The following is a 24505-nucleotide window of genomic DNA, read 5'->3' as shown; positions in this document are numbered from 1 at the left end:
TGACCCGAACCCAAACCCTCAGGAAAGTCTTATTAGCCTCAGCATAATGTCACATGCTCCTATTAAGTGTTGATGATGTATTATGCACCTTAAGTTTATATGACAGATCTTTCTGCTGATGGCAAAGGTTTGATGCCACTAAACCATGCCACATGTGGAGGATAAAGCGGTAGAAGATGGATAGATGGATGTTCCTGAAGGAAACAGACGATCACATATGAGTGGACACCTGTGTGATTGACAGCTGGTGTTGCCCAATAGGAGCCTGGTTCCAGGTGATGGATGAATTTCTGGGTGCTAAATCTCAGCATGGGGCCAGCCAAATTGCTAATCTTAATTCCAGTTCAGATTCTTCACGTCAAAATTGATTGCCACTTGCACAAGATGCAACACTGACAACAAGTCAGAAGGGTGGATTTGGCACAATGGCGGACTGTAGGTGTGCAGAGGTTTTAACCCTCTGTGGTATATAAACACCACTGTCCATGGTGCTGATCCTGCACATATGCAGGAACTATCCAGGGTTCTGGTCTGTCATTATGTAATCAATGTCCCCCACATATTAACAATTATGTAATTTATAACTGATTTGAGTTAGTTGTCAAACTGATTTTTAAAGTTGACAAAGGTTATTTTGTTTATTCTACAGTTTCATACCATTAGTATCATAATTTTTCTCAGTTATGATGTTAAACTGTCGTAAAGTTACTGCCGAGTACATCAGGTGGACAAAGTGATGTACATACATACTGTATGTAACAAAGGGAAATTATACTTAAGGGAAAATGGCAGGGCAGGGTAATTTTTCTATATTTTTCTATAGTTTTGCATTGTTTAATGAAAGGTTTACTAGTCCAGGACAACTAAAAACAACACAGCCATCTGTAACTATACTGCTAGTTTTTGTTGATTATCAGGGAAGTTTTTTGCCTACATACATGTAAATTAATATCATATTCTAAATCTTTTGGAAAAGTGAATATCATTTAACATTTACACAAACACCCATTTCCCTCCTTCAGCAGCAGCAGCAGCAGCAGTATACTCTGTACATGAATACAGAACAGGCCTGCAGTTCATTTCCATGCTGAACACAATGACATTGAGAAAAATCCCACAGAGCTTAAAGTTTGTATTAGGAATGTGTCTGAATGTATCTTGACCCGAGAGATGTGTGTTGTTCTTCCTGGCAGAATTTGTTAAACACGTCCTAAGTGCTCAGTTTCTCACTCCCAGATGCAGTCAAGACCCCTTGAGTTTTTTTTTTAATAAATGCCCAACTGATTTTTTTGGGTTTAGTGTTTCAGGGAGTAATAAAACAGAGCAGTGAGAAACACAGATGTTTGGTTTCAGAAGTGCACCATGCAGTCAACTCCCTTCAGAGGAATTCCCGACTGGCACAAGAGAACACGGACTGCTCTTTTCAAATAAAATATAATCACACGTCAAAGGATTGGACATCATTTTTATTTCCACAGTTGATAAAGACATTCCATTTAGGAAATGTCCTGAGAAATGAAAGTAGAGAGCCTCCCTGTCCAGAGCAGAGCATGAAGAATGAATCTGGTGGTCCTCAATGACTTGCTCAGGGAATACATTATGACCAGTGATTTCCTTTATGGAAATTAAGATGTATCATTCCCTTTCCAGTTTAATTATGTCAAATTAACTATGCTGAAACAAATTACAATGATGTGTGTGTGTAAAATTAGAATGCATTTATTACCTTTAGTCAAAGCTTGTGAAGATGTTGTGGAGATAATACAGACAACATTTCACTTTAATTTGTTTATTTCTACCTGTCAACTCTTTTTGACCCAAGTCTGACCACACATTGATGAGGACAGGTGAATGTTGAGGACAGGTGAATGATGAGGACAGGTGAATGATGAGGACAGTAGTGATGAGGACAGGTGAATGTTGAAGACAGGTGAATGATGAGGACAGGTGAATGTTGAGGACAGGTGAATGTTGAAGACAGGTGAATGATGAGGACAGGTGAATGTTGAGGACAGGTGAATGTTGAGGACAGGTGAATGATGAGGACAGATGAATGTTGAGGACAGGTGAATGTTGAGGACAGGTGAATGATGAGGACATGTGAATGATGAGGACAGGTGAATGATGAGGACAGGTGAATGTTGAGGACAGTAGTGATGAGGACAGGTGAATGTTGAAGACAGGTGAATGTTGAGGACAGTAGTGATGAGGACAGGTGAATGATGAGGACAAGTGAATGTTGTGGACAGGTGAATGATGAGGACAGGTGAATGTTGAGGACAGGTGAATGTTGAGGACATGTGAATGATGATGAGGACAGTTAAGGAAAAACAAGTTGAAGCATTTGTGACCTTTGACCCATTGTGACTGATACATTGTGTTTACATATTTTATTCTGTCAGTACTTTAATTTGAAGGTTTGCCTTTAATTAAAGTTTTGTGTCCCCTAGTCCTTTTTGCAAGACACAATAAAGAACCCAACCTTGCTAAAAGGCTAACTAAGTAACTTTTACTCTGAGTAAAAAAGCTACTTTTTTACTTTAACTTGAGTACATTTTTAGAACAGTATTTTTACTTGTACTTAAAAATGTTTTTTCATATCTATTATTATTTATGACATGACCCATTCAGATCCAGATCTGGGTGTGTGCCACAGGCTATGGAAGTGCTTCAAACGCCTACCTACTGATCCAGATGTTCTAACCAACAATTGACAAACACAGACAACTTCCTTTTTATTTTAACAAGGTTTTTAAAAAATTAAAAAATTCCAGAGAACACCATTGCACATAAACATCACAGGTAATTTAATATTTAGCTGTGAAGCAGTCTCTCTCTCTCTCTCTCTCTCTCTCTCTCTCTCTCTCTCTCTCTCTCTCTCTCTCTCTCTCTCTCTCTCTCTATCTCTCTCTATATATATATATATATATATCCTACGTTTCCTTGTTTCAAAAATGCTAAGAATTTACTTTTTTATCTCTTGGAATTCCCTCTAAGGAAACATTAAAATCTCTTCAGCTCCATGCATGTCCGGTGCAGTAAGTCCTCCCAGTGTCTGCAGGAGGCCACATATCTCATCCTCCTCACACACTGTACTGTACAGCTCATGCTCTTCACCTCCTCAAAGAAGAAGAAGAAGAAGACATAACCCTGTCAGTTCCCGCTCCACTACACACTGCTGCTTCTTTTACATTTTGATTCCCCACGCGATGACTGCGAGTCCACACACACACACACACACACACACACACACACACACACACATACACACACACACACACACACACACACACACACACACACACACACACACACACACACACACACACACACACCTTGACAGAAGGTATTTCAGTAGCTGCGAAGATATGCAACTAAAGGAATCCGGCTCACAAGCAGCAGACCTGTAGTCATGTGGAAGGTATGTTTTTGCAGCTGAGATTCCAACCTGATTTTTTGGGTCAAATTCTTCAACGGTTAACCCCACCCCTAACACACACACACACACACATATACACATTTTTACCCCCGCCTCATCCCTCAGTGCACAGAATGCATATTTCCACATCCAGGGTTCTGATATGTACAGTATGCCCGTAAGAGACATATTGGTGCCATGTTGTCTGAATATTTCTCAGTGTTACCACTAAGTGTTTCAGGAGACAAAGAATCGTTTTCTTCTGTTACCCCCCCCCCCCCCCCCCCGCCCCAGGAATTCAGGCATCTTCTGATTAAACCCTAGAAAATGTGTCAAATTAATGGAGAATGTTTGTGTCTGTTGGTTATTTCAGTTAACTAACCATTGCTCCACAATACATTTTATACAGGGACCCACTTTTAAAATATAACAAACTATTGTGACACAATTCACAATATAAGTCGTGACAAAAGCAAATCTGAGCATTTCTGTGACACCTAACATTCAGGAAAAGATAAACCAACTAATACCGTTTCAAAGAGATATGTTTGATACATAAATTACAACTTAATTTGAATTTTTTAATTAGAGCCACATTCTTTAAATGTTTTTTGACATCCCAAAAAGCCCAACCCAGTCTCTGGGAATGACTGATCTAAACCATCAAATATAAATCGTGGTTTGGGGTCAATCGAGCAAGAACAACAGAAAGGAAGATACACTTTTCTCCAGTATCTAACAACAAGGGTCAAATCACAAGAAAATTCAGCCACATGTTACATATTTATGTAGTCAATTAGAATATTTCTGGAAAAATGAACAGGAACAAAGTTGATTTTTTTATAAAAGAGGAAAAAATCAGCTTCTTCCTGAAGTAGTAATTTGTTACTGAAGGCACAATATTGTGTTTGAATTGGTTAATTTTTTATTTCATCTCTCAGAAAAAGCATGAAAGTGTGGATAAAAGAGTGGAGGTATTCTTTGCTGATGTTAAATATGTTGACCTCCACAGATGTAAAGGCTTGAGGGGGAAGAAAATTTGCTCAGCTGTAACAGTTCTTAACAGTGATGTTAGGACATACAGGATAAACTGTAGATTTTTCCCCCCTGCTGAGAGTTTTGTTTTGTGTATTATTACAAGTCTTGTGATACTGAGATTGTTTCTGGACGTCGCTGCTGAGCCCCACTAGTGTCACCTTTGGTACTTCAGACACACACACACAAATTAAATTGTCACATTTTTAACCCAAAACCCCCCAAAAAAACACATTAAAACACATGGACACAGGGTGAATTCAAACAAAACAAACCAACAGAGTCAGAGAGACTAAATACACTCAGGGCAGCCAAACACAGGTGAAACTAACGAGACACAGGTGAAATACATGAGGTTCAGGACAGGCAATCAAGAGGGAAGACAGGAGAGGAAGTCAAACTTAACTTCCAAAATAAAACAACAAACAATCCAGACACAAAGAACTAAAACAAAAAAAGCCAAGGTTAAAGAAAACAGAACAAAAGTCCAAGTCTAATGAAAATCGCCTGGAGAATAAAAAAAAAAAAATTCTATTCCCTTCATATGTGTCGTGAAAAGACCTGAAGTATGTGAAAAGAAATATCACCTGCTGGCTATAGTTTGTATTATTGCCAATAGAGATGTGCCAAGATCATCGGACAAAAACATCTGTGCAAAAAGTCTTATTATCTCTCAATCACTTTATTGGATCACATCCAGAAAAACACAAACAATAAATATCTTCTGAAAAGATATTTATTGATATAGTGTCAAGTATTTAGTGTGAACTACACTGACATGAAACTGGAGTGGAATCAGAACTAATGTCTTTGGTAAAACCTCCTATATCATATTGGCAAATGCTGTATCTGCTGTGAAAAAGGTCAATTACGCCAGGTTTATTGTATACACACATGTTGTACTTCTGTCACATTATTTAAATCCAAATGCTGAAATGCCAACATTTGACTGACATAAAAACAAAGGGTGCATTGAGACTTTTGCACAGAAACAAAATTCCAAATCTTTACTTCTTTGTTGGCATTTTGTAAATTTTCTCGTTCACAAGGTTGCTCCAAAAGAACATGTTACTGCAACACATGTAGGCCACATCATTTTCTTTCTCCCTATATAATCAGGTCCTGGTGTGTTTTTTTCTGTCGAAGCCTCTCCTTCATGGTTCCAGATTCTTGATCCTCAGATAAAGCCTCCAGCTTGTTCTTGTGGTATTCATTTATGCACTCTAAGTAACAATTTATTATGATTTACGGTTCCAACGGGGAGAGGCCACAAAAGACATATAAAAGGAATATTTGTAAGACGTCTGAATCACCGAATATAATTACATTGACTTGGTGACAACAACAATGCATTAGCGTATACCAAAGCCATAAAAGAAATGTCATATTGGCTACAGGACTTGGACTTTGTTTGGTTCTAAAATGATTTGTATGCTGTGTTCTTCATCTGACAACAGGCACAGACAGGGTGTTTGTGTGTAAACAATGGCAGTGCGGAGGCAAGAAGCATTCATCCCGTCAAACTGTTGCTGTTATATTATTATATAATATAATAACATACGTAATGTTGGACAGCCGTGCGTTTGTGTTTGAACATTTTGAGGATGATTCCTTGTGGATGTGGTCGCCTGTTTGCAGCCGTCTGTGTCACTTTATTTACTTTACTTTGCGATGTTGTTGTCGCCTACATTTGTCTTGTCTTAAACACTTCCTGTGTTCAGTGCATGACATGAGATGAGATCTGATGACCTCTTTACTGAGGCTCATGTGGCCAACATTGGGCGATAATTTAAAGGTCCCATATTATGCAAAATCAACATTTTAAATCATTTAAATCCTTATATTTGGTACTCTGGAGGCCCTACCAGTCGCCAGTGTGAAAAAAGATGGCTCACTCATGTCTTTGTGGTCCACCTCAGTCTAAGTACAGGAGATAAAACACGCAATGTTGACTTCCGCACTCACTGGGACGTCACAATGCGCTCACTTCCTGGAATTGTTGTCTTGCGGAGTTCCGCTTTGTCCGTAAAAGACGCGAGAGTGCTGGCGAGGGCAACAGCATCCAAAAACCCGGAGGTCCGCGAAAAGTTCTATTCTTGGCTCCACAGTGCAGCACAGAGTTCTACACAAACATCCAGCCTCAGAGGATTTATCTGCCCAGTGGATACATTTTATATATGACGGCAATGTGCCTGCTAGAGCCTGCAAATGATCACTTTTCCAAATGGTAACTGCTGTTAGCTCCCAGTAGCCTCTGTGGCTGATGTAATTTCCTGTCCCTTAAGTTTCGTTTCTTACTTCTAATCATGCTTCATGACACAGTGCATTGTAATTTGTATTTTGTGGTTCAGTAAAGCAAATTAATGTAGTCAATCACAGTTTCTAGGCGTGTTCAGCGTCCTGTCTGCAGTCCAAGAGAACATAACTGCTGAGAGAGAGTCAGACAGACACACCCACTCTTCTAACAGCAACTACATGAAACAGCTACACACAGGGTTCATTTTACATCATTTAGAAATGTTAGTATTCTCTCTGTGCAGCTCAAAATGCCCCCAAACAGGGCTGATTATGCAACGCAAAAGCTACGGGGTGATTCCATCTCGATTCCACTTAAGTCTGTTTCAATCCCGGCAGAGAGAATGCAATGTGGACAAGAGGAGGAGGAGGAGGAGAAAGGGGATAAAAGAGGAATTCAGAGCCTCAAATGAGACAAATGAGGCTTGGCACCACATGTGAGGAGACAAGGAGGGAGAAAGGAGTGAGAGGTGAGATGAGTGTGAAAGAGAGAGAGAACAAGGGAGGGAGTTTGGTTTGAGCGCGAGAATGACTGAAAATGGAAAAACAGGGTGGGAGGGAAACATTGTAAGAGGAAAAAAAAAAAAGGAGAGAGGTGGTGAAAGTGAGTGAGTGAGTGAGTGAGAGATGGGCAGGGAGGTATAAAGAAAGAGAGGGAGGGAGTCATATAAGAGAGGCAGCCATAGAGGGAGAGGTGACAGAGTAGATTATCCTCCTCTCGTCCTCTCTGCCAGCCTCATCATGGTCATGCTGCAGATGTTGACTGTTATCTCTCTGACTGTTATCCTCCTGGCATCTGTGGACGGTAGGACATAGCCATACTTACTTTGTGTTTGTGTGTGTGGAAGTGTGTGTGTGTGGAAGTGTGTGTGTGTTGCATGGCTTGTATGCACCCTGCAGGTGGACAGTGTAGCAGGAGAGCGATGGCGAGGATAGAAAAAGGAGAGAATAAGGAAAGAGGGGTAGCAGCAGGAGCAGCAGAGGAGGGAGGCACGGATGTAAACAGAGGGGCAGAGCGCAGGCAGGAGGACGAGCATCTGAACATCACACAACACACACACACACACACAGTGAAAGACAGTGTGTCAGGGCTCAAAGTCTCATGGTGTCACCTTGTTTTTTTTTGTAAGAGTGGTGGAAGTGCAGCGATTCTACATCATCTGTGTCATAACAAAGCAGCACTGTCCTATTTCACTCTCTTATCGCTCCTGCTGCTTCACATCACACTTTAATTTGTTCGCACAATTGCTTTGGATGAAGAGGCATCATGGCACACCCTCCACACACACACACACACACACACACTCCTCCTCCTCTCCTTCTCTCACTTTTTTTCTTTCTCTCCTCTCACTGGCACGGCTGCACAATAGGATGCCATTGTAATTCCTCTGGGATTCCTGTGCGTGCGTGTCGTGTGCGTGTTGTGTGTGTGCACGCACAGCATGTGTGTCCATATGTGAACGTACATGCAACCAGGCGGCATGTGCACGTCCTGCAGAACAGATAGCATTTTTTTTTATGTCTACAGAGGCTGCCAAAACACTCACCACAATACTGTCTTCAGAGAGCTTACATTCCATAATCTGAGCAAAGTTTTGTATTTATTTGTTTTCACGCACACACACACACACACACACACATATATATATATATATAGTTATTATATATAGTAAATAATACTACAAAAGATACAAAGTTACAAAAGTTCCATGAGGATATGAAGAAGAATTGATTAAGAAACTCCTCCAGGGACTTGAAAAATACCACAGGAATATTTAGGAACATTAAAAATTTAACAGAAATAAACTTAAACTTATCATAGTATTTTGTAAAAAAAAAACCAATATGCTATAACAAAATAAAACAATCTTAAGGGACAATCGCACCAACCAACTTTTTAAGTTAAATACAATAAAACATTACATTTTATACATAAGATGCAATAAAACCTTATTATTATATATTATTGTATGAGAGAAACACTGATTTGACACAGTTTAAGTGGTTTACCCATATGGAAATGGCTTTGGGCTTCAGAAGTGATTTCAGAGCTATTTTAAAGTGTAGATTAGAAGTTATTATGGCTGCTGTTGTATCTGCTGTATTTTTCCCTGCCGTTTTTCCTCATCCCTCTTTCTCTGCGTACGTCTCTCCCAGGTAAAGGTGTACAGATGCAGAGAGATGTCCAGTGCTGCATGCTGTACTCCCAGGGCAAGGTGCGTACCAAAGATGTGTTGCGGTTTGAGGTGCAGACAGAGGGGCCAGACTGCAGTATACAAGCCATCATGCAAGTATTTCAACTATCCACTCCTGGAGCTTAAGATCACACAGCAATCTGCAGGCATGGAAACTATGCCTCCTGTTAGAGGAGGGCAGAGCCAGGCTGAGAGGCATTGTCATCTTTCCAGGTCATGTTGTTATGGAAGAGCTTGGAGCTGTAACTGCCAGGGAAGTAAGAAAGGAAATATGTGGGAATAACAAGCCATTTGAAAATACCTCCCGAGCCAACTGTAGTCCTGCTGTAGCCAGTCAGTCAGAACAGCAGGGTTTAGTTAAGAAAACCATTTAGCATTGTGATACCTATTGTTTCTATCAAGTCACAGTAAACTGAAGGAGCTGGGGGAATAAAGAGCATGCTTTCTTTGTGGTCCAGTGAACAAAAACATCAAATTCTTGAAGATGGTTTCCTTTGGTCCTCTGTATTTCGGTGGTTACCGAACACTTTTTATCACAGTTCATGTATTTGACTATGTTCAATCATCTGGCATAGTTTCTCTCTCATTTCAAAGTTCAGGAGAAGCTTGTGTTGACGTTTTTGCATTGTGAAAAAGTATTATTTTATTTTTTTGTTGTTGCCCTTTTTGTTTTAGTCTTTACACGAAGAAGGCGGTGAAATGCGCAGACCCCAGAGACCGGAAGGTGAAGAGGTTGCTGAGAAAACTGCTGCAGAGACAGAGAACCAAGGCCCACCGGACCATGTGGCTCCTTCCTCATGACAACCTGCCTGTCATGTCAGAGGTCAGCGTCACGTATTATCAAGTCTATTGTATTTGACAATAATGATTCTTTATTAGAGGGGCTGTATGTAAAATCAGAATAGTTTTTTAATGCCAGTCAGTGAACACATCATCAGCCTCCTTTGTTGGCTGCAATGGCCTCTAGACTTATTTATATGCACTGGAGTCTGTTTTGAATTGATTTGACCAGCACAGTGTTCAAGTTTTGTAGAGGTTCAAAGGCGTCACCTGCAACCAGACTCCTATTGGATGATACCAGCTGTCAATCGTACTGGTGTCAATGATACAATCATTTGCCATTCTTAATCGTCTATTTTCCATTAAATTTAAATGCACAAAGCTGACATCATGTTCTATTGGAGAAAAGCTCAAAGTCATGATGGAGACCCAGGAAAATGTTTACTGACATTATAAATCAAGTGAGAAGGTTTAATTTCCCATCAACTTTCATTGAAACTGAGTTATTTTTGCAACCAGGAAGTTGCCCTCTAGTGGCTATTCAATATATTTTCACTTCCTATCTGGTGTCAGGAGAAACCCTGGAGACTACATCCACTTCCACCTACTATTTCAGAGGCAGTGAGTAGCGACCGAGTTGTAGTTTGCTAATATCTACAAATGACAACACAGACTCCAACAGAAACTCCACACAAGCATAAAAAACACAAGGGAATGTTATCAAGAGCAGCCGATTAGGGCAAACACTGATGTAAGACCATGCAGAGAGTTGCTCGAGTAAAATACTGCATTCTCTCTAATCACAGTGCTTTTACATGCATGTTAAAAGTCTGATTTCAGTCAGAATAAGACAATAATTTGGTTTTCTTAATGTCAAATAATACAATCGAGATAGTCTTAGTCGGACTAACATACCTGGATAATGAGATTCATAGTCCGATTACTCCTGCATGTATACAGTTAGTCAGGCTGGAGTTGGACTTCTGCACATGCACCAACATTTCCTCCCTGGTATTTGACCCGATAGTAGAAGGAGACGACGTATAATCTGCAGTACTGTTGTTTTTCTGTGACATGAAGGTCAACAGGAAACTGATTCAATATTCACTAGTTTGTCGAGAGTTACAGCGCCACCTATGGAGGCGGAGTCACGCATACACGGCCAAAAAATCTATCTTCTCCTCCACGAGTATAGTCGGACTTGGCGAGTTGTCCACTTGCTGGTCTTAGTAGGACTATGGCCTTAGCTCGATTAAACTGTGGGTGTAAAACAAGTGTTTTGGCTGGAGCTCAGGACGTTTGTTTGTTTACAGTCGAATGTGTCACCAGGAACAATTGTTTTCAGAACTTAAAAACGATTTTGCCCCTTTAATTTAGCACTGAGAGCATTCCACATTATTTTCATGTTTCCTGTAAGAAATTCCTAGAGTTTCTTATATTTCTTATTTCTTTATCATCAGGACAGGAAAGATAACTGGGCGATTCTCAATGTGGAGTGAAGTGGAGGAAAACTCATAGTCATAAGTAAGGTTCTCTCTATTTATATAAACCATCTGTGATGCAGTATATACAATACATACATAAAATATCTTTTCAGATGTGTTATTTTAAATGTTCTAATTTTTCCCTGACTCTTACAGGCCAAGTAAACATTCAGCAGCTTGTCTTCTTAACATGGCAACGCTCGCTGCCTCTCAAGTCGTCTTATTTCTTTGTCTTCACTCTCTGTCTCCCCGGGATCAGACCTGTGTGTCTCCCTTGGACCAGACCTGTGCAGCAATACATATTTAAATGGCTTTAGATATTTAAATATGAACTGTGCTTGGAATATTTCCTAACATGTGACTGGGTAAGTCTCAACAAAGGTTGTAAGATAAGCTGAATTTATTATTATCCTTTTTTTTTTTTCTTTCCTTTTAAATGGCTAATACTGTTATTTGCCTGAGTCTGCCTGGAAGTGCAACCGCATAACTACTTGTGGCCGATGTGAAACCAGTGAGAAATTGTTGTAATTACATAAACAATACATGAGTAGTGATATGAATATTGTATATCCGCAAGACACTCTATGCTTATTTGTGACTTGTATACGTCATCGATGTGCAACGACACAGTAAAAGTAGGTAGAATGTTGAAGACCTAATGTTGTTTTGCACCTCTTCTTACACAATCTGGGTCTTAGCTTGTATTAAGGTAAAAAAAAAGATAAATCTTCTGTATCTGACTGTTAGACATTCACACTCTCTGTCACATCAAGAGCCATGTAGTCCACACTGGTGTCTGCTGGCAACTTCCACCGCATTAAAAAAAACAAAACAAAACAAAAAACTTAAACAATTAAATCCAACGACAGAACAACTTTCTTATGCAGTCCAATATGATATAACACAATCATACACGTGTCGGACATTGCCAGCAGCAATGTGTCCATTTTTTAGCAAGGTTTTAACTGATCAACGTGAGCGACATCACCGTGTCTTAAAGGAGTGGTGGGAGGTTCCAAACACAAAACAATAACAAAAATGGCAAAATAACAAAACAATCCATTTTGTACAGTGACTTATAAACTGTAAAGTTGGTATGAGTCAGTGCCCTCTGACGTCCACCAGTTATGACAATATCTCTATGTCTTTTCCACCAGTAGTCTGTCACTATACTAAACTATGCCAAAGTATCCATTATTCACTTCTGTACGTGGCAAGGCTGTTAAACTTTGAGGGCTCCGCTGTGTGTGTGTGTGTGTGTGTGTGTGTGTGTGTGTGTGTGTGTGTGTGTGTGTGAGACACACAAGTATTGTGTTGTATTGTACTGTAGAAGAATGCACTGTATGTTCAAACACAGTATCTCAAGTGAGCTATTTTATAAATTAATCTGAAATCATAACCTGAGCTGCCTCGCTGACCTCTTCTGTGTGTCTCGATGTCTTATTACGTACACGCTACACTCTGTTGTTAATGTAGGTACGTATTTATCTCCTCTGGATGATTTAGGATTAGGGTGAAGCCTTCATTTTTCAAGTTATAATCAGATTGTATTTTATTTTTTTGACCCACATTTCATGACATGACATTACCATCAGTCTCAGCAGTAACTCACTCACTCAACTTCTACTGCCTTATCCTCCACATGAGGGTCACTGAGTTTGCTGGTGCCAATCCCAGCTGACGTAGGGCGAAAGGCGGGGGACACCCTGGACAGGTCGCCAGTCCATCACAGGGACACATAGAGACAACCATTCACTCACATACATCAATGGTTAATTTAGTGTTCAGTTCATTTGCCTAATCCCATAAATCTGCATGTTTTTGAAAACCCACGCTCACGTGGGGAGAACATGCAAACTCCATACAGAAAGGCACAGTAATTTACATTTGTGCAAATTAGCAAATGATAGCATTCAACATTAGCAGGTTGAACATTGCATACATCATTATATGAACAATACGCTACATCTTAATTGTGCTCTGCACTTTAATGTAATTGATTCTGCTGCATATGAAGCAGTGTGAGGTAATGAGATACTATATGATGCTACGGTGCACTTATACTAATTATACTAATCATACACTATAATATAAATCAAGAAAAGGAAAATCACATTGATAATAACAAACGTATTAAGGACTAAAGAAAATAAGAATAAGTAATTTTATAATGCATCTTTCAAGTGTAGTGCCTTACAGTACAGTGTTGCTATTCACACATTTACTTACACATTCAGCACTTTTTCTCTCACACATCTGTCACAAGCAGCTGGCACAGCCATCAGAGGCAATGTGGGGTTAGGTGTTGAATGGACACAGGTTGGACTAAGGGTGGACTAAGAGTGGACTAAGGGTGGACTAATGGAGCCTGGGATCGAATCCCCAACCCAACATTTGGAGGACAACCCACATTGCCACTAACTTATCAAACATTGCTGACGTACAATTTAAAGTTTACATTTTAGAGTTCACATTTTAGGGCAGCAAAGGGTGAACATCATTTTATTTTGTTTATTGTAAACACGTTTTCATTCTTGCAATTCTGTTTTGAAATAATAATAATAATATTTTGTTCATTTGAAACGTGTGTGACTTTGGACAGGGAGAATTTTGTAGACAACAATTTTGCACTCCAAGGCATTACGATGACAACATAAACTATTGACATTTAAATTGAACGTTAGGGTTAAGCAATGAGGGAAATATAATTTCTCAGAGGAGCAGGGTCTCCACCAGGGGTAGCCACAAACACAATAATCAGAGAATCACAGTTCAATTCCTGAGCCATTTATTTCTCTCGTTTTTCATAAGCTGTCCATCAAAAACAATGTTGACCTGTGAGAAATTACATTTTAACTGAAATCACAACAAGCATCAAAACAGACGTGACTCATGAGCACAAATGTGGCACAAAGTCATAAGAAACTGTTAATTTAATGATAATGGTAATGTACAGTATATAGCATTTCACTCTCATAATGATGCCTCTAAAACAGCCAACAACAAAAAGCTGAAAACAACTGAACGTTCAAATTCCCCAAAGCAGTCACAAACTTTCTTCACAGTACATTTACAAAAACACAATAATAATAATAATAATAATAAATCAGTGATTAGCCTATAATATGATATTCCAATTCAACCCCGCACAATGCATGCTCAGAAAACAGAGACATTTCAGGTGCAAAGTCAAACTAGAATTGTCGGGGCCAAATAAAATGCATTTAAAAAAAGAAAACAAAAGTTTATGACCAAATATTACTGCAGGTATTACTCAAAAATTTGATTTGGATCACTGAAGAAATACAAGATACTCACACAGTGTGTAAAGGCTGTAAAACATGCCACGGACTATTTTTTAAAAACACCGACCTAAGTAATAAGTAGCAATGATTCTCCTCCTCACCATAGTCCAGTGTTTGAATTATAAGACTATTTATGTGTTTGTTGATTTGATCCATTAAGTATTTGTGTGTAAGGTTGTTGAAGGTCCTGTAGAGGTAGCTGTGATGTATCAGTGCTACAAAAAAGTGAGTACAGTGGAAATACAGTGTTTTCTAACTGTGATGCTGGTGCTCGGTTCCATGGCTGAGTGAATCATAACGTCGTGAACTGGAAACAATAACACATACTGTAACTGGAGTTACAGTCAGACAGTGAACATGTAACCCTTCCTACACAGCATGTGCACCTATTTCCTGTCACCAAACAGCCAGAGGGCCACAGACCTCACACTTTCTTGTATTTGAGAGTAAGATGGAAGTTCAGGACACTGTGAGAATCTCAAGCACGTAGCGACTGTAAGCCAAACTTCTAGCTAAAATACTTTTTGAGTATTGTTTCACATTGTGGTTTCGCTGTTGTGGTGATTCAGAGTGTCGTTGTCCTGGCTGATAATCTGGTAGGCCCTGTCATCCTCCATGATGACAGAGTTGCCCACGTCAGTGTCCTGATTTTGTAGTTCTTCGCGGGAAAGGTGCTCCACGATGCCGGCGCCGAGCGAGTCGCCCAGCACGTTGATGGTAGTACGCAAACGGTCCCTGAAGCGTTCGAGGGGGGGAAACACACAGGAAGAAACAAGATGTTATTATTGTATGTCTGAGGTGAAAATACTGTGCACTGTGCAAGACCCAGACCTCCTAATCCAGCATGCTGCATTATGCATCAGTAACCTTTGTAGTGGTGGGACCTTTTGGGTTTTGCTGAAGCTTTTCCTATGACATTTAGTCACAGAAGACAACACAGACCAATCCCCATCAAGGTGACATTTAGCGGTAACTCACAAGAACCAATCCACGGCGACGATCAGTGCTATGTCCTCTGTGGGCAGTCCCACCGATGTCAATACAATCACCATGGTAACCAGGCCAGCCTGAGGGATGCCTGCTGCTCCGATGCTGGCAGCAGTTGCTGTGATACTGCGTGGGTGGTGGGAGGAGAGCGAAGACATTTAGCAAAATACATAAAACATAAAGCAAAATAAACAAACAGCACCATGTGCACTGCTGCTGGGATACGTAGGACAATAACAATTTGTGGAACAATATCTAATTGCTATTTTAAGATGTTAATCGAGTTGCATTATTATTGTTCGACTCGAGGTTCAGTTCAATAGTCACTGATTTAAAATGTGATGGAGCTTTAGCACATGTCACAATCAAAAGAGTAACGCCTCCATATATGGTATGACTTTATATTACAGGACAGGTAATAGTATGGAAATAGTAGGGGAGTTATGTTATGGTTAACTTATCTTATTTTTGATAGCAATCACCAAGTAATAGCTTGGAATTGATTTAATAATAGCCTTTTCACATAAATGTTCACATAAATCTCTACATAAAAAAGGTTGAGCAGGTAACCTGATCACACGCTCTCCTCTGGAATGAAATGATAATAAAGACGCTGTAGACAGACGACGGTCAGAGAACATTATTCTAGACACCGTTACCTCACGGTGAGAATTTGGCCAAAGTCTAGGTCCATGCTGTTGACTTGAGCGATAAAGATGGCCGCCACAGCCTCATAGAGGGCCGTGCCATCCATGTTGATGGTAGCGCCCACGGGGAGAATGAAGCGAGTCACTCTTTTATCCACGTGGTTGTTCTCCTCCAGACAGCGGAAGGTGATGGGCAGCGTCGCCGAGCTGGAGCAGGAAGGGAGAAGCGTCATTGGTTAACCCTAACCCTAACATGGTAGTAAGTACATTATGTATTAGAGCTGTCAAGTGATTTGTCATTTCATTCAACGCAATTTATCTCAGAGGATACAGAATCACGTATTTTGAAATTCTACTATCTTGCAATTCACAACAAATGTTGATTTCCATATTAACAACGTAGAGCAACATCCAGGGACGTAGAGAGGTCTCCGTAACCTACGTAGAGCACTTTACGCAGAAGTATACATTGGGCTTTACAGTGTTATATGTAATCTGGGATGTTCTTGGTAACACTAATGGTTAACTGCTAATGGTTCCAGTAAGAACCATTTTGATCCAGAGAACCCTTTAAAAATCCTTTCCCGGATAAAGGATTTTAAAAGGGTTCTTGGTAGAACCCTCCAAAAGGGTTACAGGTGGAACCTTTATAAAAAGGTTCTACCTGGAGCCAAAAAGGGTTCTCCTATGAGGAACCTTATATGGTTCTACTTAGCACTTTTATTTCTAAGAGTGTAGACACCGGAATGACTGTGTGGTTGTGAGAATGGAGAAGTCAAACTCTACCACTGACCCACACCTTCCTGCTGAATGTCTACTATGTAGCTGCACTGTGCCTCTTTATAGGATATTTGTCACATGTTACATTGCTGTAATAAGCCAAGCCGAAATGTTTGTGTACATTTTTTCTGTTCTTTAACTGCCAATTATTATTTTATTTTATGAACAGCATTCCAACAGTCAGTCAGTGACACAGTGTCCTCAGCACCAGCAGGACAGATGGACAGATGGTGAATCTCACCTGGATGAGGTTCCCAGGGCCGTGAAGAGGGCCTGCAGCAGACCGCCTATGAAGCGATAGGGATTCTTCCTGGTCACGATGAAGTAAAGCAACGGCAGGACAACGAGGCCGTGGATGGAGAGACCCACGACGACTGAAACGGTGTACATTCCCAACTGACCGCCCACCTCTGCCAGATTGTCCATCTCTATAATCTTCCCTGCAATCAGGAACATGATGCCCACTGGAGCGTACCTATTAAAGCACGGAGGAAAATGCTGAGCATCTATAAATCATCATACTGTAGAATATTTGACAGACGATTCCCTTAACAGTCAATTACTGTGTGCTTGATATTGCCCTTTAACAGTGGGTTACAATATCATATAGTAAATGAATGTAAATTAACAGCTGTTTGCTCTTACTTCACAGTTCTGCTATATATTACTGTGATTTAGTAGTATTTTTTCTTAATATATTTCTTGGTATAAGCAGTATTTTCCTGTATAAATGCAGTGTTGGTCCTCTTTCACAGTTATGCCACAGTTAACTGCACAAGGATTGCAATGATTATTCTATTAATCTATTATTAATCAATTACTAAATGAATTGTCAACACTTTAGATAATCCATTTCTCAGTTTAAGTTCTGTATTTTCAGCTCCTTAAATGTGAGTATTTTCTGGTTTCTTCGCTCCATAAAACACAGAAATCATTAAAACTGAATAATTTTGGTTTGTGGACCATCGACCATCAATCATTATGCCCAGCTTTAAGAAACACTGAACACTTTTGAAGTTGACAGTTTATGGACCAAATGATTACTCGATAAATCCAGAAAATAATCGACAGGTGAATCTATTATGAAAATAATCGTTAGTTGCAGCCCTAAACTGTGCTTAGCTGTAAACGTCAGAGCCATTTTTGAAATGTTCCATGTTATACCCCCACCACAATTTTATATTTTAAAGCCTGTAAAATGACAATAATGTAATTGATTGTGAAATGTATGGTTAAAACCTGCAAAATCTGGGGGAAAATAAATCAAAGTGAAGGTAAATCAACCACAGCAAACTAACAGACCTGAGACCAGTGCGTACGTACAGTAATAATAAATGTTATGTTTTGCTTGTTGAATGTGCACTGACCAGATGATGATGGCCACCAGCCTCATGATGGCTTCATTCAGGGAGTCAAAGAAGTCTCTGACAGCCTGACCTTTCTGCTTCATGTTCCCTATCACCAGACCGAAGCACATGGAGAAGACGACGAGACCGAGAGCGTTCAGTCCATTGGAGGAGTCTGCCACGGGGACTGTCTCCTCCACTGTCTCCTGTCAAAAAATAACAAACACATTATTTACCTTTTTTTTAGAATGGTTTAAGTGGACATAGAGCGATTGAAATGATGTTAATGTTAGAATAAACTTTCTTGGAATAACAAGTGATAAAATTGAGGTGTAAGCCAAATTAAAACTAAAATAGCACAGTTTGTGGCAGTGTTATTCAGTGTTTTGTAAGATTTTGTTAGCCAACATTTATGAATAACCAAGTTATGCACAAATCCAGCTCTAAAGAAACAAACCTATATTCAACTAAAACCACTCAAATAAAAAAGAAAGGTCAATTTCTACATGGCACAAATTATGCTCAAAGTCAAAAAGTTATTTTAATTGAGGGAAAAACAATATCATCTGAGAGGAACAGGCTCATTAAACAAGCAGTTAGTGAGAAGAAATAACCAATATTTATCATTAATTAGTTCAAACAGCTGTTCAGAAACAACAAACTAAATGGATGATGGATGCATCTCACACACTGAATCTTGTCTTTTCTTGGATTTTATTTTTACGATGTAGTTTATACAAATATGGTAACTAAAGTACTTTAAATTGTAAAACATTACAGTTTAAATATGATATGATATTTTTATGAGTGCACACACGTATGTCCTGGTAATTTTTGGACACAGAACAATGGAGATATTACTATATATTATTATTTGTTTGGTTTCAAATATTCATTACTTCTTTATGTTGTTTAATATTCTTGTGTCGTACTTTTCATTGATTCATTCTACACAGATCCTCTGTATATGATCTTTAAATAATATCTGGGTTTTTTTGTGTCTGTTACTCACCTGTACGGTGTGCAGCACACTGCTGAGGTTGGAGTTTGTCACGTTGACAGAGTCGGTGACGTTCTGAGTCACTGTCACTGTCCTCGTACGAACAACCTTTTTGTAAGCAGTCTTATACTGTAAGAGAGAGAAAGAGTGTTTAGGTGTGAAAAGTCCCTGAAGGTTACATGACGTGAAACACCACCTGTGATTTTAGAGTGAACGTGAAATGAGGTCAATGTCTTATTCATGTTGTCGCCAGTAGTTTAAATTCAAATATAAGGGGAGAAAAAAGATATATGTCCTCACCTGCTTAAAACAAGCTTCAACCAAATTGGGGGGAAACATATTCCTGAGATTTAAAAGAAACAAATAAAAAAATGACAACTGTTTGTACATTTTGTATTTCTCAGTAACAGTATAATGATCATAAAGAGTAATTTACACACACACACACACGTCATCCATTATTTTTCAAGTAATCTCCTCATCTACCTCCCTGCATTTTTCTGAAAGTGCCAGATTATTTTGTTAAATACTGAAGGCAATAAATGGTACATGTGTGTGTGTGTGTGGAGTCTTTACAAAAACAATGTTCCCAGCCTCTCGTTACCTGATGAGATCCAGAAAGGCGTCGAGCGCCTGAACAGTCTCGACGCTGCCACCGCTCATAGGATTGTCTCTGCTGCCTTTCCCCGGCTGAATAATCATGACAATGAAAATGCCAATGAACACAGCGATCAGCGTGGTCAACATGTAGTAGACCAGCGCACGGACGCCCATTTTACCTGATGCCCTGCTGTCCAAGGAGGCGATACCTGACACAGAGGAGAATGAGTTTAACACTCAAATCAGTCCAATTTATTTATATTAAACTGCTGTGCGTAACTTTGTTATTATTCTGCCATATTATTTGCATGTTATTTTGTTCATCTGAAAACAGACTGTGTCAAGCAATACTATCAGACCTGACTGAGGATGTGATTGAGTGTATTCACCAGCAGTGCATGGGCGGGTGGGGCTATCAAATATGCTGATTATAAGAACTTTTCATGGGCGCTTCTTTTTGTCATGCACAATTGTGCTGTTGCGTCTGTCTGTTTAGATGTAAAGCGACAAGACACGGGGTGACACGAGTTCTGCACACTACACTGAGAAACAGAGAAAGAGTTGTGTGGAGCTGATAAGTCTTAATTGGCCCTGTGAAGTCATTTGACATTTGTTATTTATGAAGTTACGCACTACAGTTTGGATTAGAGACACAGCTGGCACTTAAAGGAGTCATATTATATCCTATTTCTCCAAGTTAACCTAGTTCTCTGGTGTCCTTGGTCAAAATACCATAAAGATGAAGCACCACAGCAGTTCAATCACCCTGCCAAAACAGCCCTGTTCAGAACGCTCTGTTTAGTAGTATCTCTTTAGGTCCACCTTAAAAAAATAAGAAAAAGTAAAATGAAACTGAAGGGACAGGAAATGACATCAGCCACAGAGGCTACTGGGAGCTAACAGCAATTAGCATTTGGAAAAGTGATCATTTGCAGGCTCTAGCATCCACATTGCCGTCATATATGAAATGTATCCACTGGACACGTAAATCCTCTGAGGCTGGAAGTTTGTGTAGAACTCTGTGCTGCACTGTGGAGCCAAGAATAGAACTTTTCACGGACCCTCGCCAGCACTCTTGTGTGTTTTACGGACAGAGCGGAGCTCCGCGAGACAATAATTCCAGGAATTTTGCATCTTGTGACGTCCCAAGAAGCACGGAAGTCAACATCGTGTGTTTTACGGACAAAGCGGAACTTAGGAATTAAGCGCATTGTGATGTGTTTTATCTCCTGTAGTTAGACTGAGGAGGACCACAAAAACATGAGTGAGTCATCTTTTTTCACACTTTGCCAGCCGATTGGGCCTCCAGGATTTAAATGATTAAAAAGTTGATTTTGCATAACATGGGACCTTTAAATATGACAAAAACTTTGTCAAAAGATCGTAATAAATGATGCTATACAGGCAATATGTGCACCAAAGGTACAACATGTGGGTAAAACTTAAAAGATTTGGTGACATTGTAGAGTCAAAGCCAACCTGTCACTAGACTGGAGACGATGAGAGGCATCACCACCATCTTTAGCATTCTCATCAGGAGCTCCCCGGGAAAGGAAAAGTACTTAATGTCCCTCAGGGACATGTTGTAAGGACGAAGACCAAAGCCCAGTATTATACCTGAAAGCACACATACACACAAACATGTACAGAAAGTCAGTTGACGTCTATTGTCGACAGAAAAAAAACATTGTTAAAGATTTGATTGGGCTGCAAGATGACCAGCTCTACCCTCACTGCACTCACCCACAGCCACAGCGATGGTCGTGAACAGGACAAACAGGTTTCCCTTGACGAAACCTTTGACACTGTTAAAGCCGAGGGCGTTCATCCTCTCCTTCAGTCTGTCGGCTCTCCTCTCCATCTCACTGTGTAAACGCCTCCTGAAGTCTCCTCTCTCAGATAAGGGGGGGTTGTCCAAGTCCTCGTTCAGGAAAAGACTTGTGTTCGCCGGCGTTTTCTCGTTCATTATCAGCTCCAGCACCTGGTCCAGGAGACGGGTCTCATGGGAGACTAGGGAAGGAGAGAAGGGTGTAGAGAGGAATCATTTGTTTTGATTTTCTTAGAACCAGGATGAATCGATAAATGAGTATTTTGCAAAACAGATATTCACACTGTGATATTGTACAATGAAACAAAAGCATCAGTTCCCAAAAACTAATGGAGAAGGGTCAAATCAAACAGATCATGGCTGCTGCGTTTGACATGGAAAGAAAAATGTTTCCAAGAAACTGATGAAGATTATAAATCAAACCCCAGCACAGCAGTGAACTGATCACACTAATATATGTGAGGACTGATGTCCTGGATTAGCCACATGCTTTGATACTCCATGACATCAGTCGGAAAAAAGGAACATTATGGATTGGGAAATGATATGAAAGAGGAGAGACAAAGAGAAGACGCCTTTGGATGGAAAATTTCATAATAAAACAGGCTGCTAACTCAGTAACAGATGAATTGGATTTTTTTTTTTTTTTTTTTTTAAATAGCTGCAGCTCCTCTCCAATTTAAAATAGTCCATCTTATACACAACTGATCCTAATTTTATGAATTCAATACGCTGTGTTTAACAGAGTGGAGAAGAGAGTGTGTTTCTGCTGTTGTTCTTCTGCATCTGACAAGGCTGTGTAAACAAAGAAGACAATTTACACCGTCAACCACCCTGAATATGTGTGGTTTTACTAAACTACTACTAAGTAGTGTGTGAAATAAAACTTCACAAAGACACTCAAGTTCTTTCCGTCCGTACTTCTTCTGGTTGCCCTTTCCAGAGGGCAGCTTATTAAGCTGTAGTGAGCAGTTTCTTAAAATCTGGACAGTTGTGGTTTTCCGCATTACGAAACTTTTTAAGGCTTTTTTATACTCTGGCCTTTCGTGCCATAACGAAAAAGAAAATCCATAAACAAGCTGTAACAATATTCAAACGGAACTTTAAAGTCTGGCAATAAAATGGCTATTTTTTTAAGATGTGGTCCTACCTTGCTTTCCTTCCCAGCGAGCAGTTTGTGTGCAGCACGTGGCAGTTGGTCTCACTTCTCCTTACCTATCTAGATTACAATATTTCCCCTGAATCACTCACCAAATACACTTGAAGAACAGAAGTGCCGGCCCATTCATGTGCTTCCCCTTTATATCCAGTACGATTACTCTACACTACAGCACATTCATGTTTTCACATTTTCCCTTGGGGGGGCATTAAACATGTGATCTCCCAAGATTTCATCTATTCTGTTGGTGTCATTCATGTCTATTGATTTTCTTTTGTCCATTGTTCTAAGGTTCACATGCGTATATATATCTGTCACATACATTGTGAAAGACCCATTGTTGAGCAGGTTGTGGGATGACCCTAGATAATCAAAGCCACTATATTCACACATACTGCCAAATGTCATTCTATCTATCTGTGTGAGGACCAGTTTGACTATTAGGTCCTTCTTTCCCAAATATATCAGGAAACTACGGTGAGCGAAAGTGACGCTGCTCTTCGTTTATGTAATAAACTTCCACTTTAAAAAACGTGAGCCACATGCTCTTACTGGTTTGTCCTGTTTGGGCTGCTAAGGCTCACGCCTAAAGAGCATGTAAAAAGGCCTATTCCAAGGTATAATGTAAAGTGATTATACAAGAGTACAGCTGAAAACAAACATACTCTCATGGATAGTATGTACAATTTTTATAAGACTTCATAGGGTTCTGGTTAAATAATGTTTTAAGTTTATTGTTAAGCATTTACTTGCAATGATTAAAGCTATAGTATGTGACATTTCTGCGATAACTTCTCGGAAAACAACCAGACTTACGGTATACGTTTGCTGAGAAGTGTACTTGCATTCGCCAAAACATTTCCAACATTCTTTAAATCCATTTTGATAGCCTTTAAAAAACACTCTGCAAAACCATATGAGAGAATGTTGCTTCCCAGTTTCATAACACTAGGTATTTTCTTTCTAGAATCCTAGTGACAAAAATAGGAGAACCCTTTTTGGTTCCAGGTGGAACTTTTTATAAAGGAACCCTTTGTTCAGGAAATGGGTTGTAAAGTGTTCTCTGGATCAAATGGTTCCAGGTAGAACCTCAGCCCTTGTAGAAGAACTATAGCACTTTTGGAACCCTTGTTTCTAAGAGTGTATGGTTGCTCTCTAACTAAGTCCACTTTCCCCTCTGTTCAAATACCTTCATTGCTTGTTCGGTCTGGTTTATTACAGTCTGCATCTGTGATGTTCCTCATAGGTAAACTCTCCATCTGCCATCCTTAATTCTGGCATCCGCAATGTTACAGTGACAGTTCAGTATATTCTACTTCTTCTAAAAAATAATAATTCCCGACAGGCTCTGCACACTGAGAGGTATAACGTTTATTCACCTTATATCCTTACAAAGACCAAGTTGGTGAAAGCAAACATCAATATTTTTTTTTCTCTGAATGTTCTGAATCACTGTTGTAGTAATGCTATTACACAATCTGTTTCCCAGCGTAATTTAGGCACATTCTTACTGACAGCAAAATCCCAAGGTGGTGCAACCATGTCCTATTCTAACTGGCAATCATGCTGGGAGGAAGGAGAAGTATACATGCCCTGACTCACCCTATACCTGGACTCCAAACTCCAACCTCTTGATAGAATGGACA

At 39.8% G+C, this 24505-nt stretch overlaps 2 protein-coding genes across 2 annotated transcripts; one reads left to right on the top strand and one right to left on the bottom strand.

Annotated features, from left to right (window-relative positions):
* The first annotated feature begins 7438 nt into the window (after positions 1-7438).
* ccl44 (chemokine (C-C motif) ligand 44) lies at positions 7439-12466 on the top strand. Its single transcript, XM_083887685.1, has 5 exons — positions 7439-7553; positions 8906-9035; positions 9619-9766; positions 11184-11247; positions 11364-12466. Exons 1-4 carry the CDS (start codon positions 7490-7492, stop codon positions 11220-11222), a joined length of 381 nt encoding a protein of 126 aa, XP_083743811.1. The 5' UTR covers positions 7439-7489; the 3' UTR covers positions 11223-11247; positions 11364-12466.
* A 2582-nt stretch (positions 12467-15048) lies between these two features.
* slc1a6 (solute carrier family 1 member 6) lies at positions 15049-21877 on the bottom strand (the record flags this gene model as incomplete). Its single annotated transcript, XM_083888638.1, has 10 exons — positions 21616-21877; positions 21352-21489; positions 19877-20081; positions 19573-19615; positions 19285-19401; positions 18294-18478; positions 17168-17401; positions 16159-16353; positions 15491-15625; positions 15049-15247 (listed from the first exon to the last, which is right to left on the bottom strand). The coding sequence occupies exons 1-10, from the start codon at positions 21836-21838 to the stop codon at positions 15049-15051; spliced, it is 1674 nt and encodes a 557-aa protein (XP_083744764.1). The 5' UTR covers positions 21839-21877.
* Between the last annotated feature and the right edge of the window lie 2628 nt (positions 21878-24505).

The sequence above is a fragment of the Microchirus variegatus genome (assembly GCF_963457635.1).
Source record: "Microchirus variegatus genome assembly, chromosome: 4".
In the NCBI taxonomy this organism is placed as follows: Eukaryota; Metazoa; Chordata; class Actinopteri; order Pleuronectiformes; family Soleidae; genus Microchirus; species Microchirus variegatus.
The sequence above is the reverse complement of the archived record's forward strand: the minus strand, read 5'-3'. Positions and strand labels throughout refer to the sequence as shown.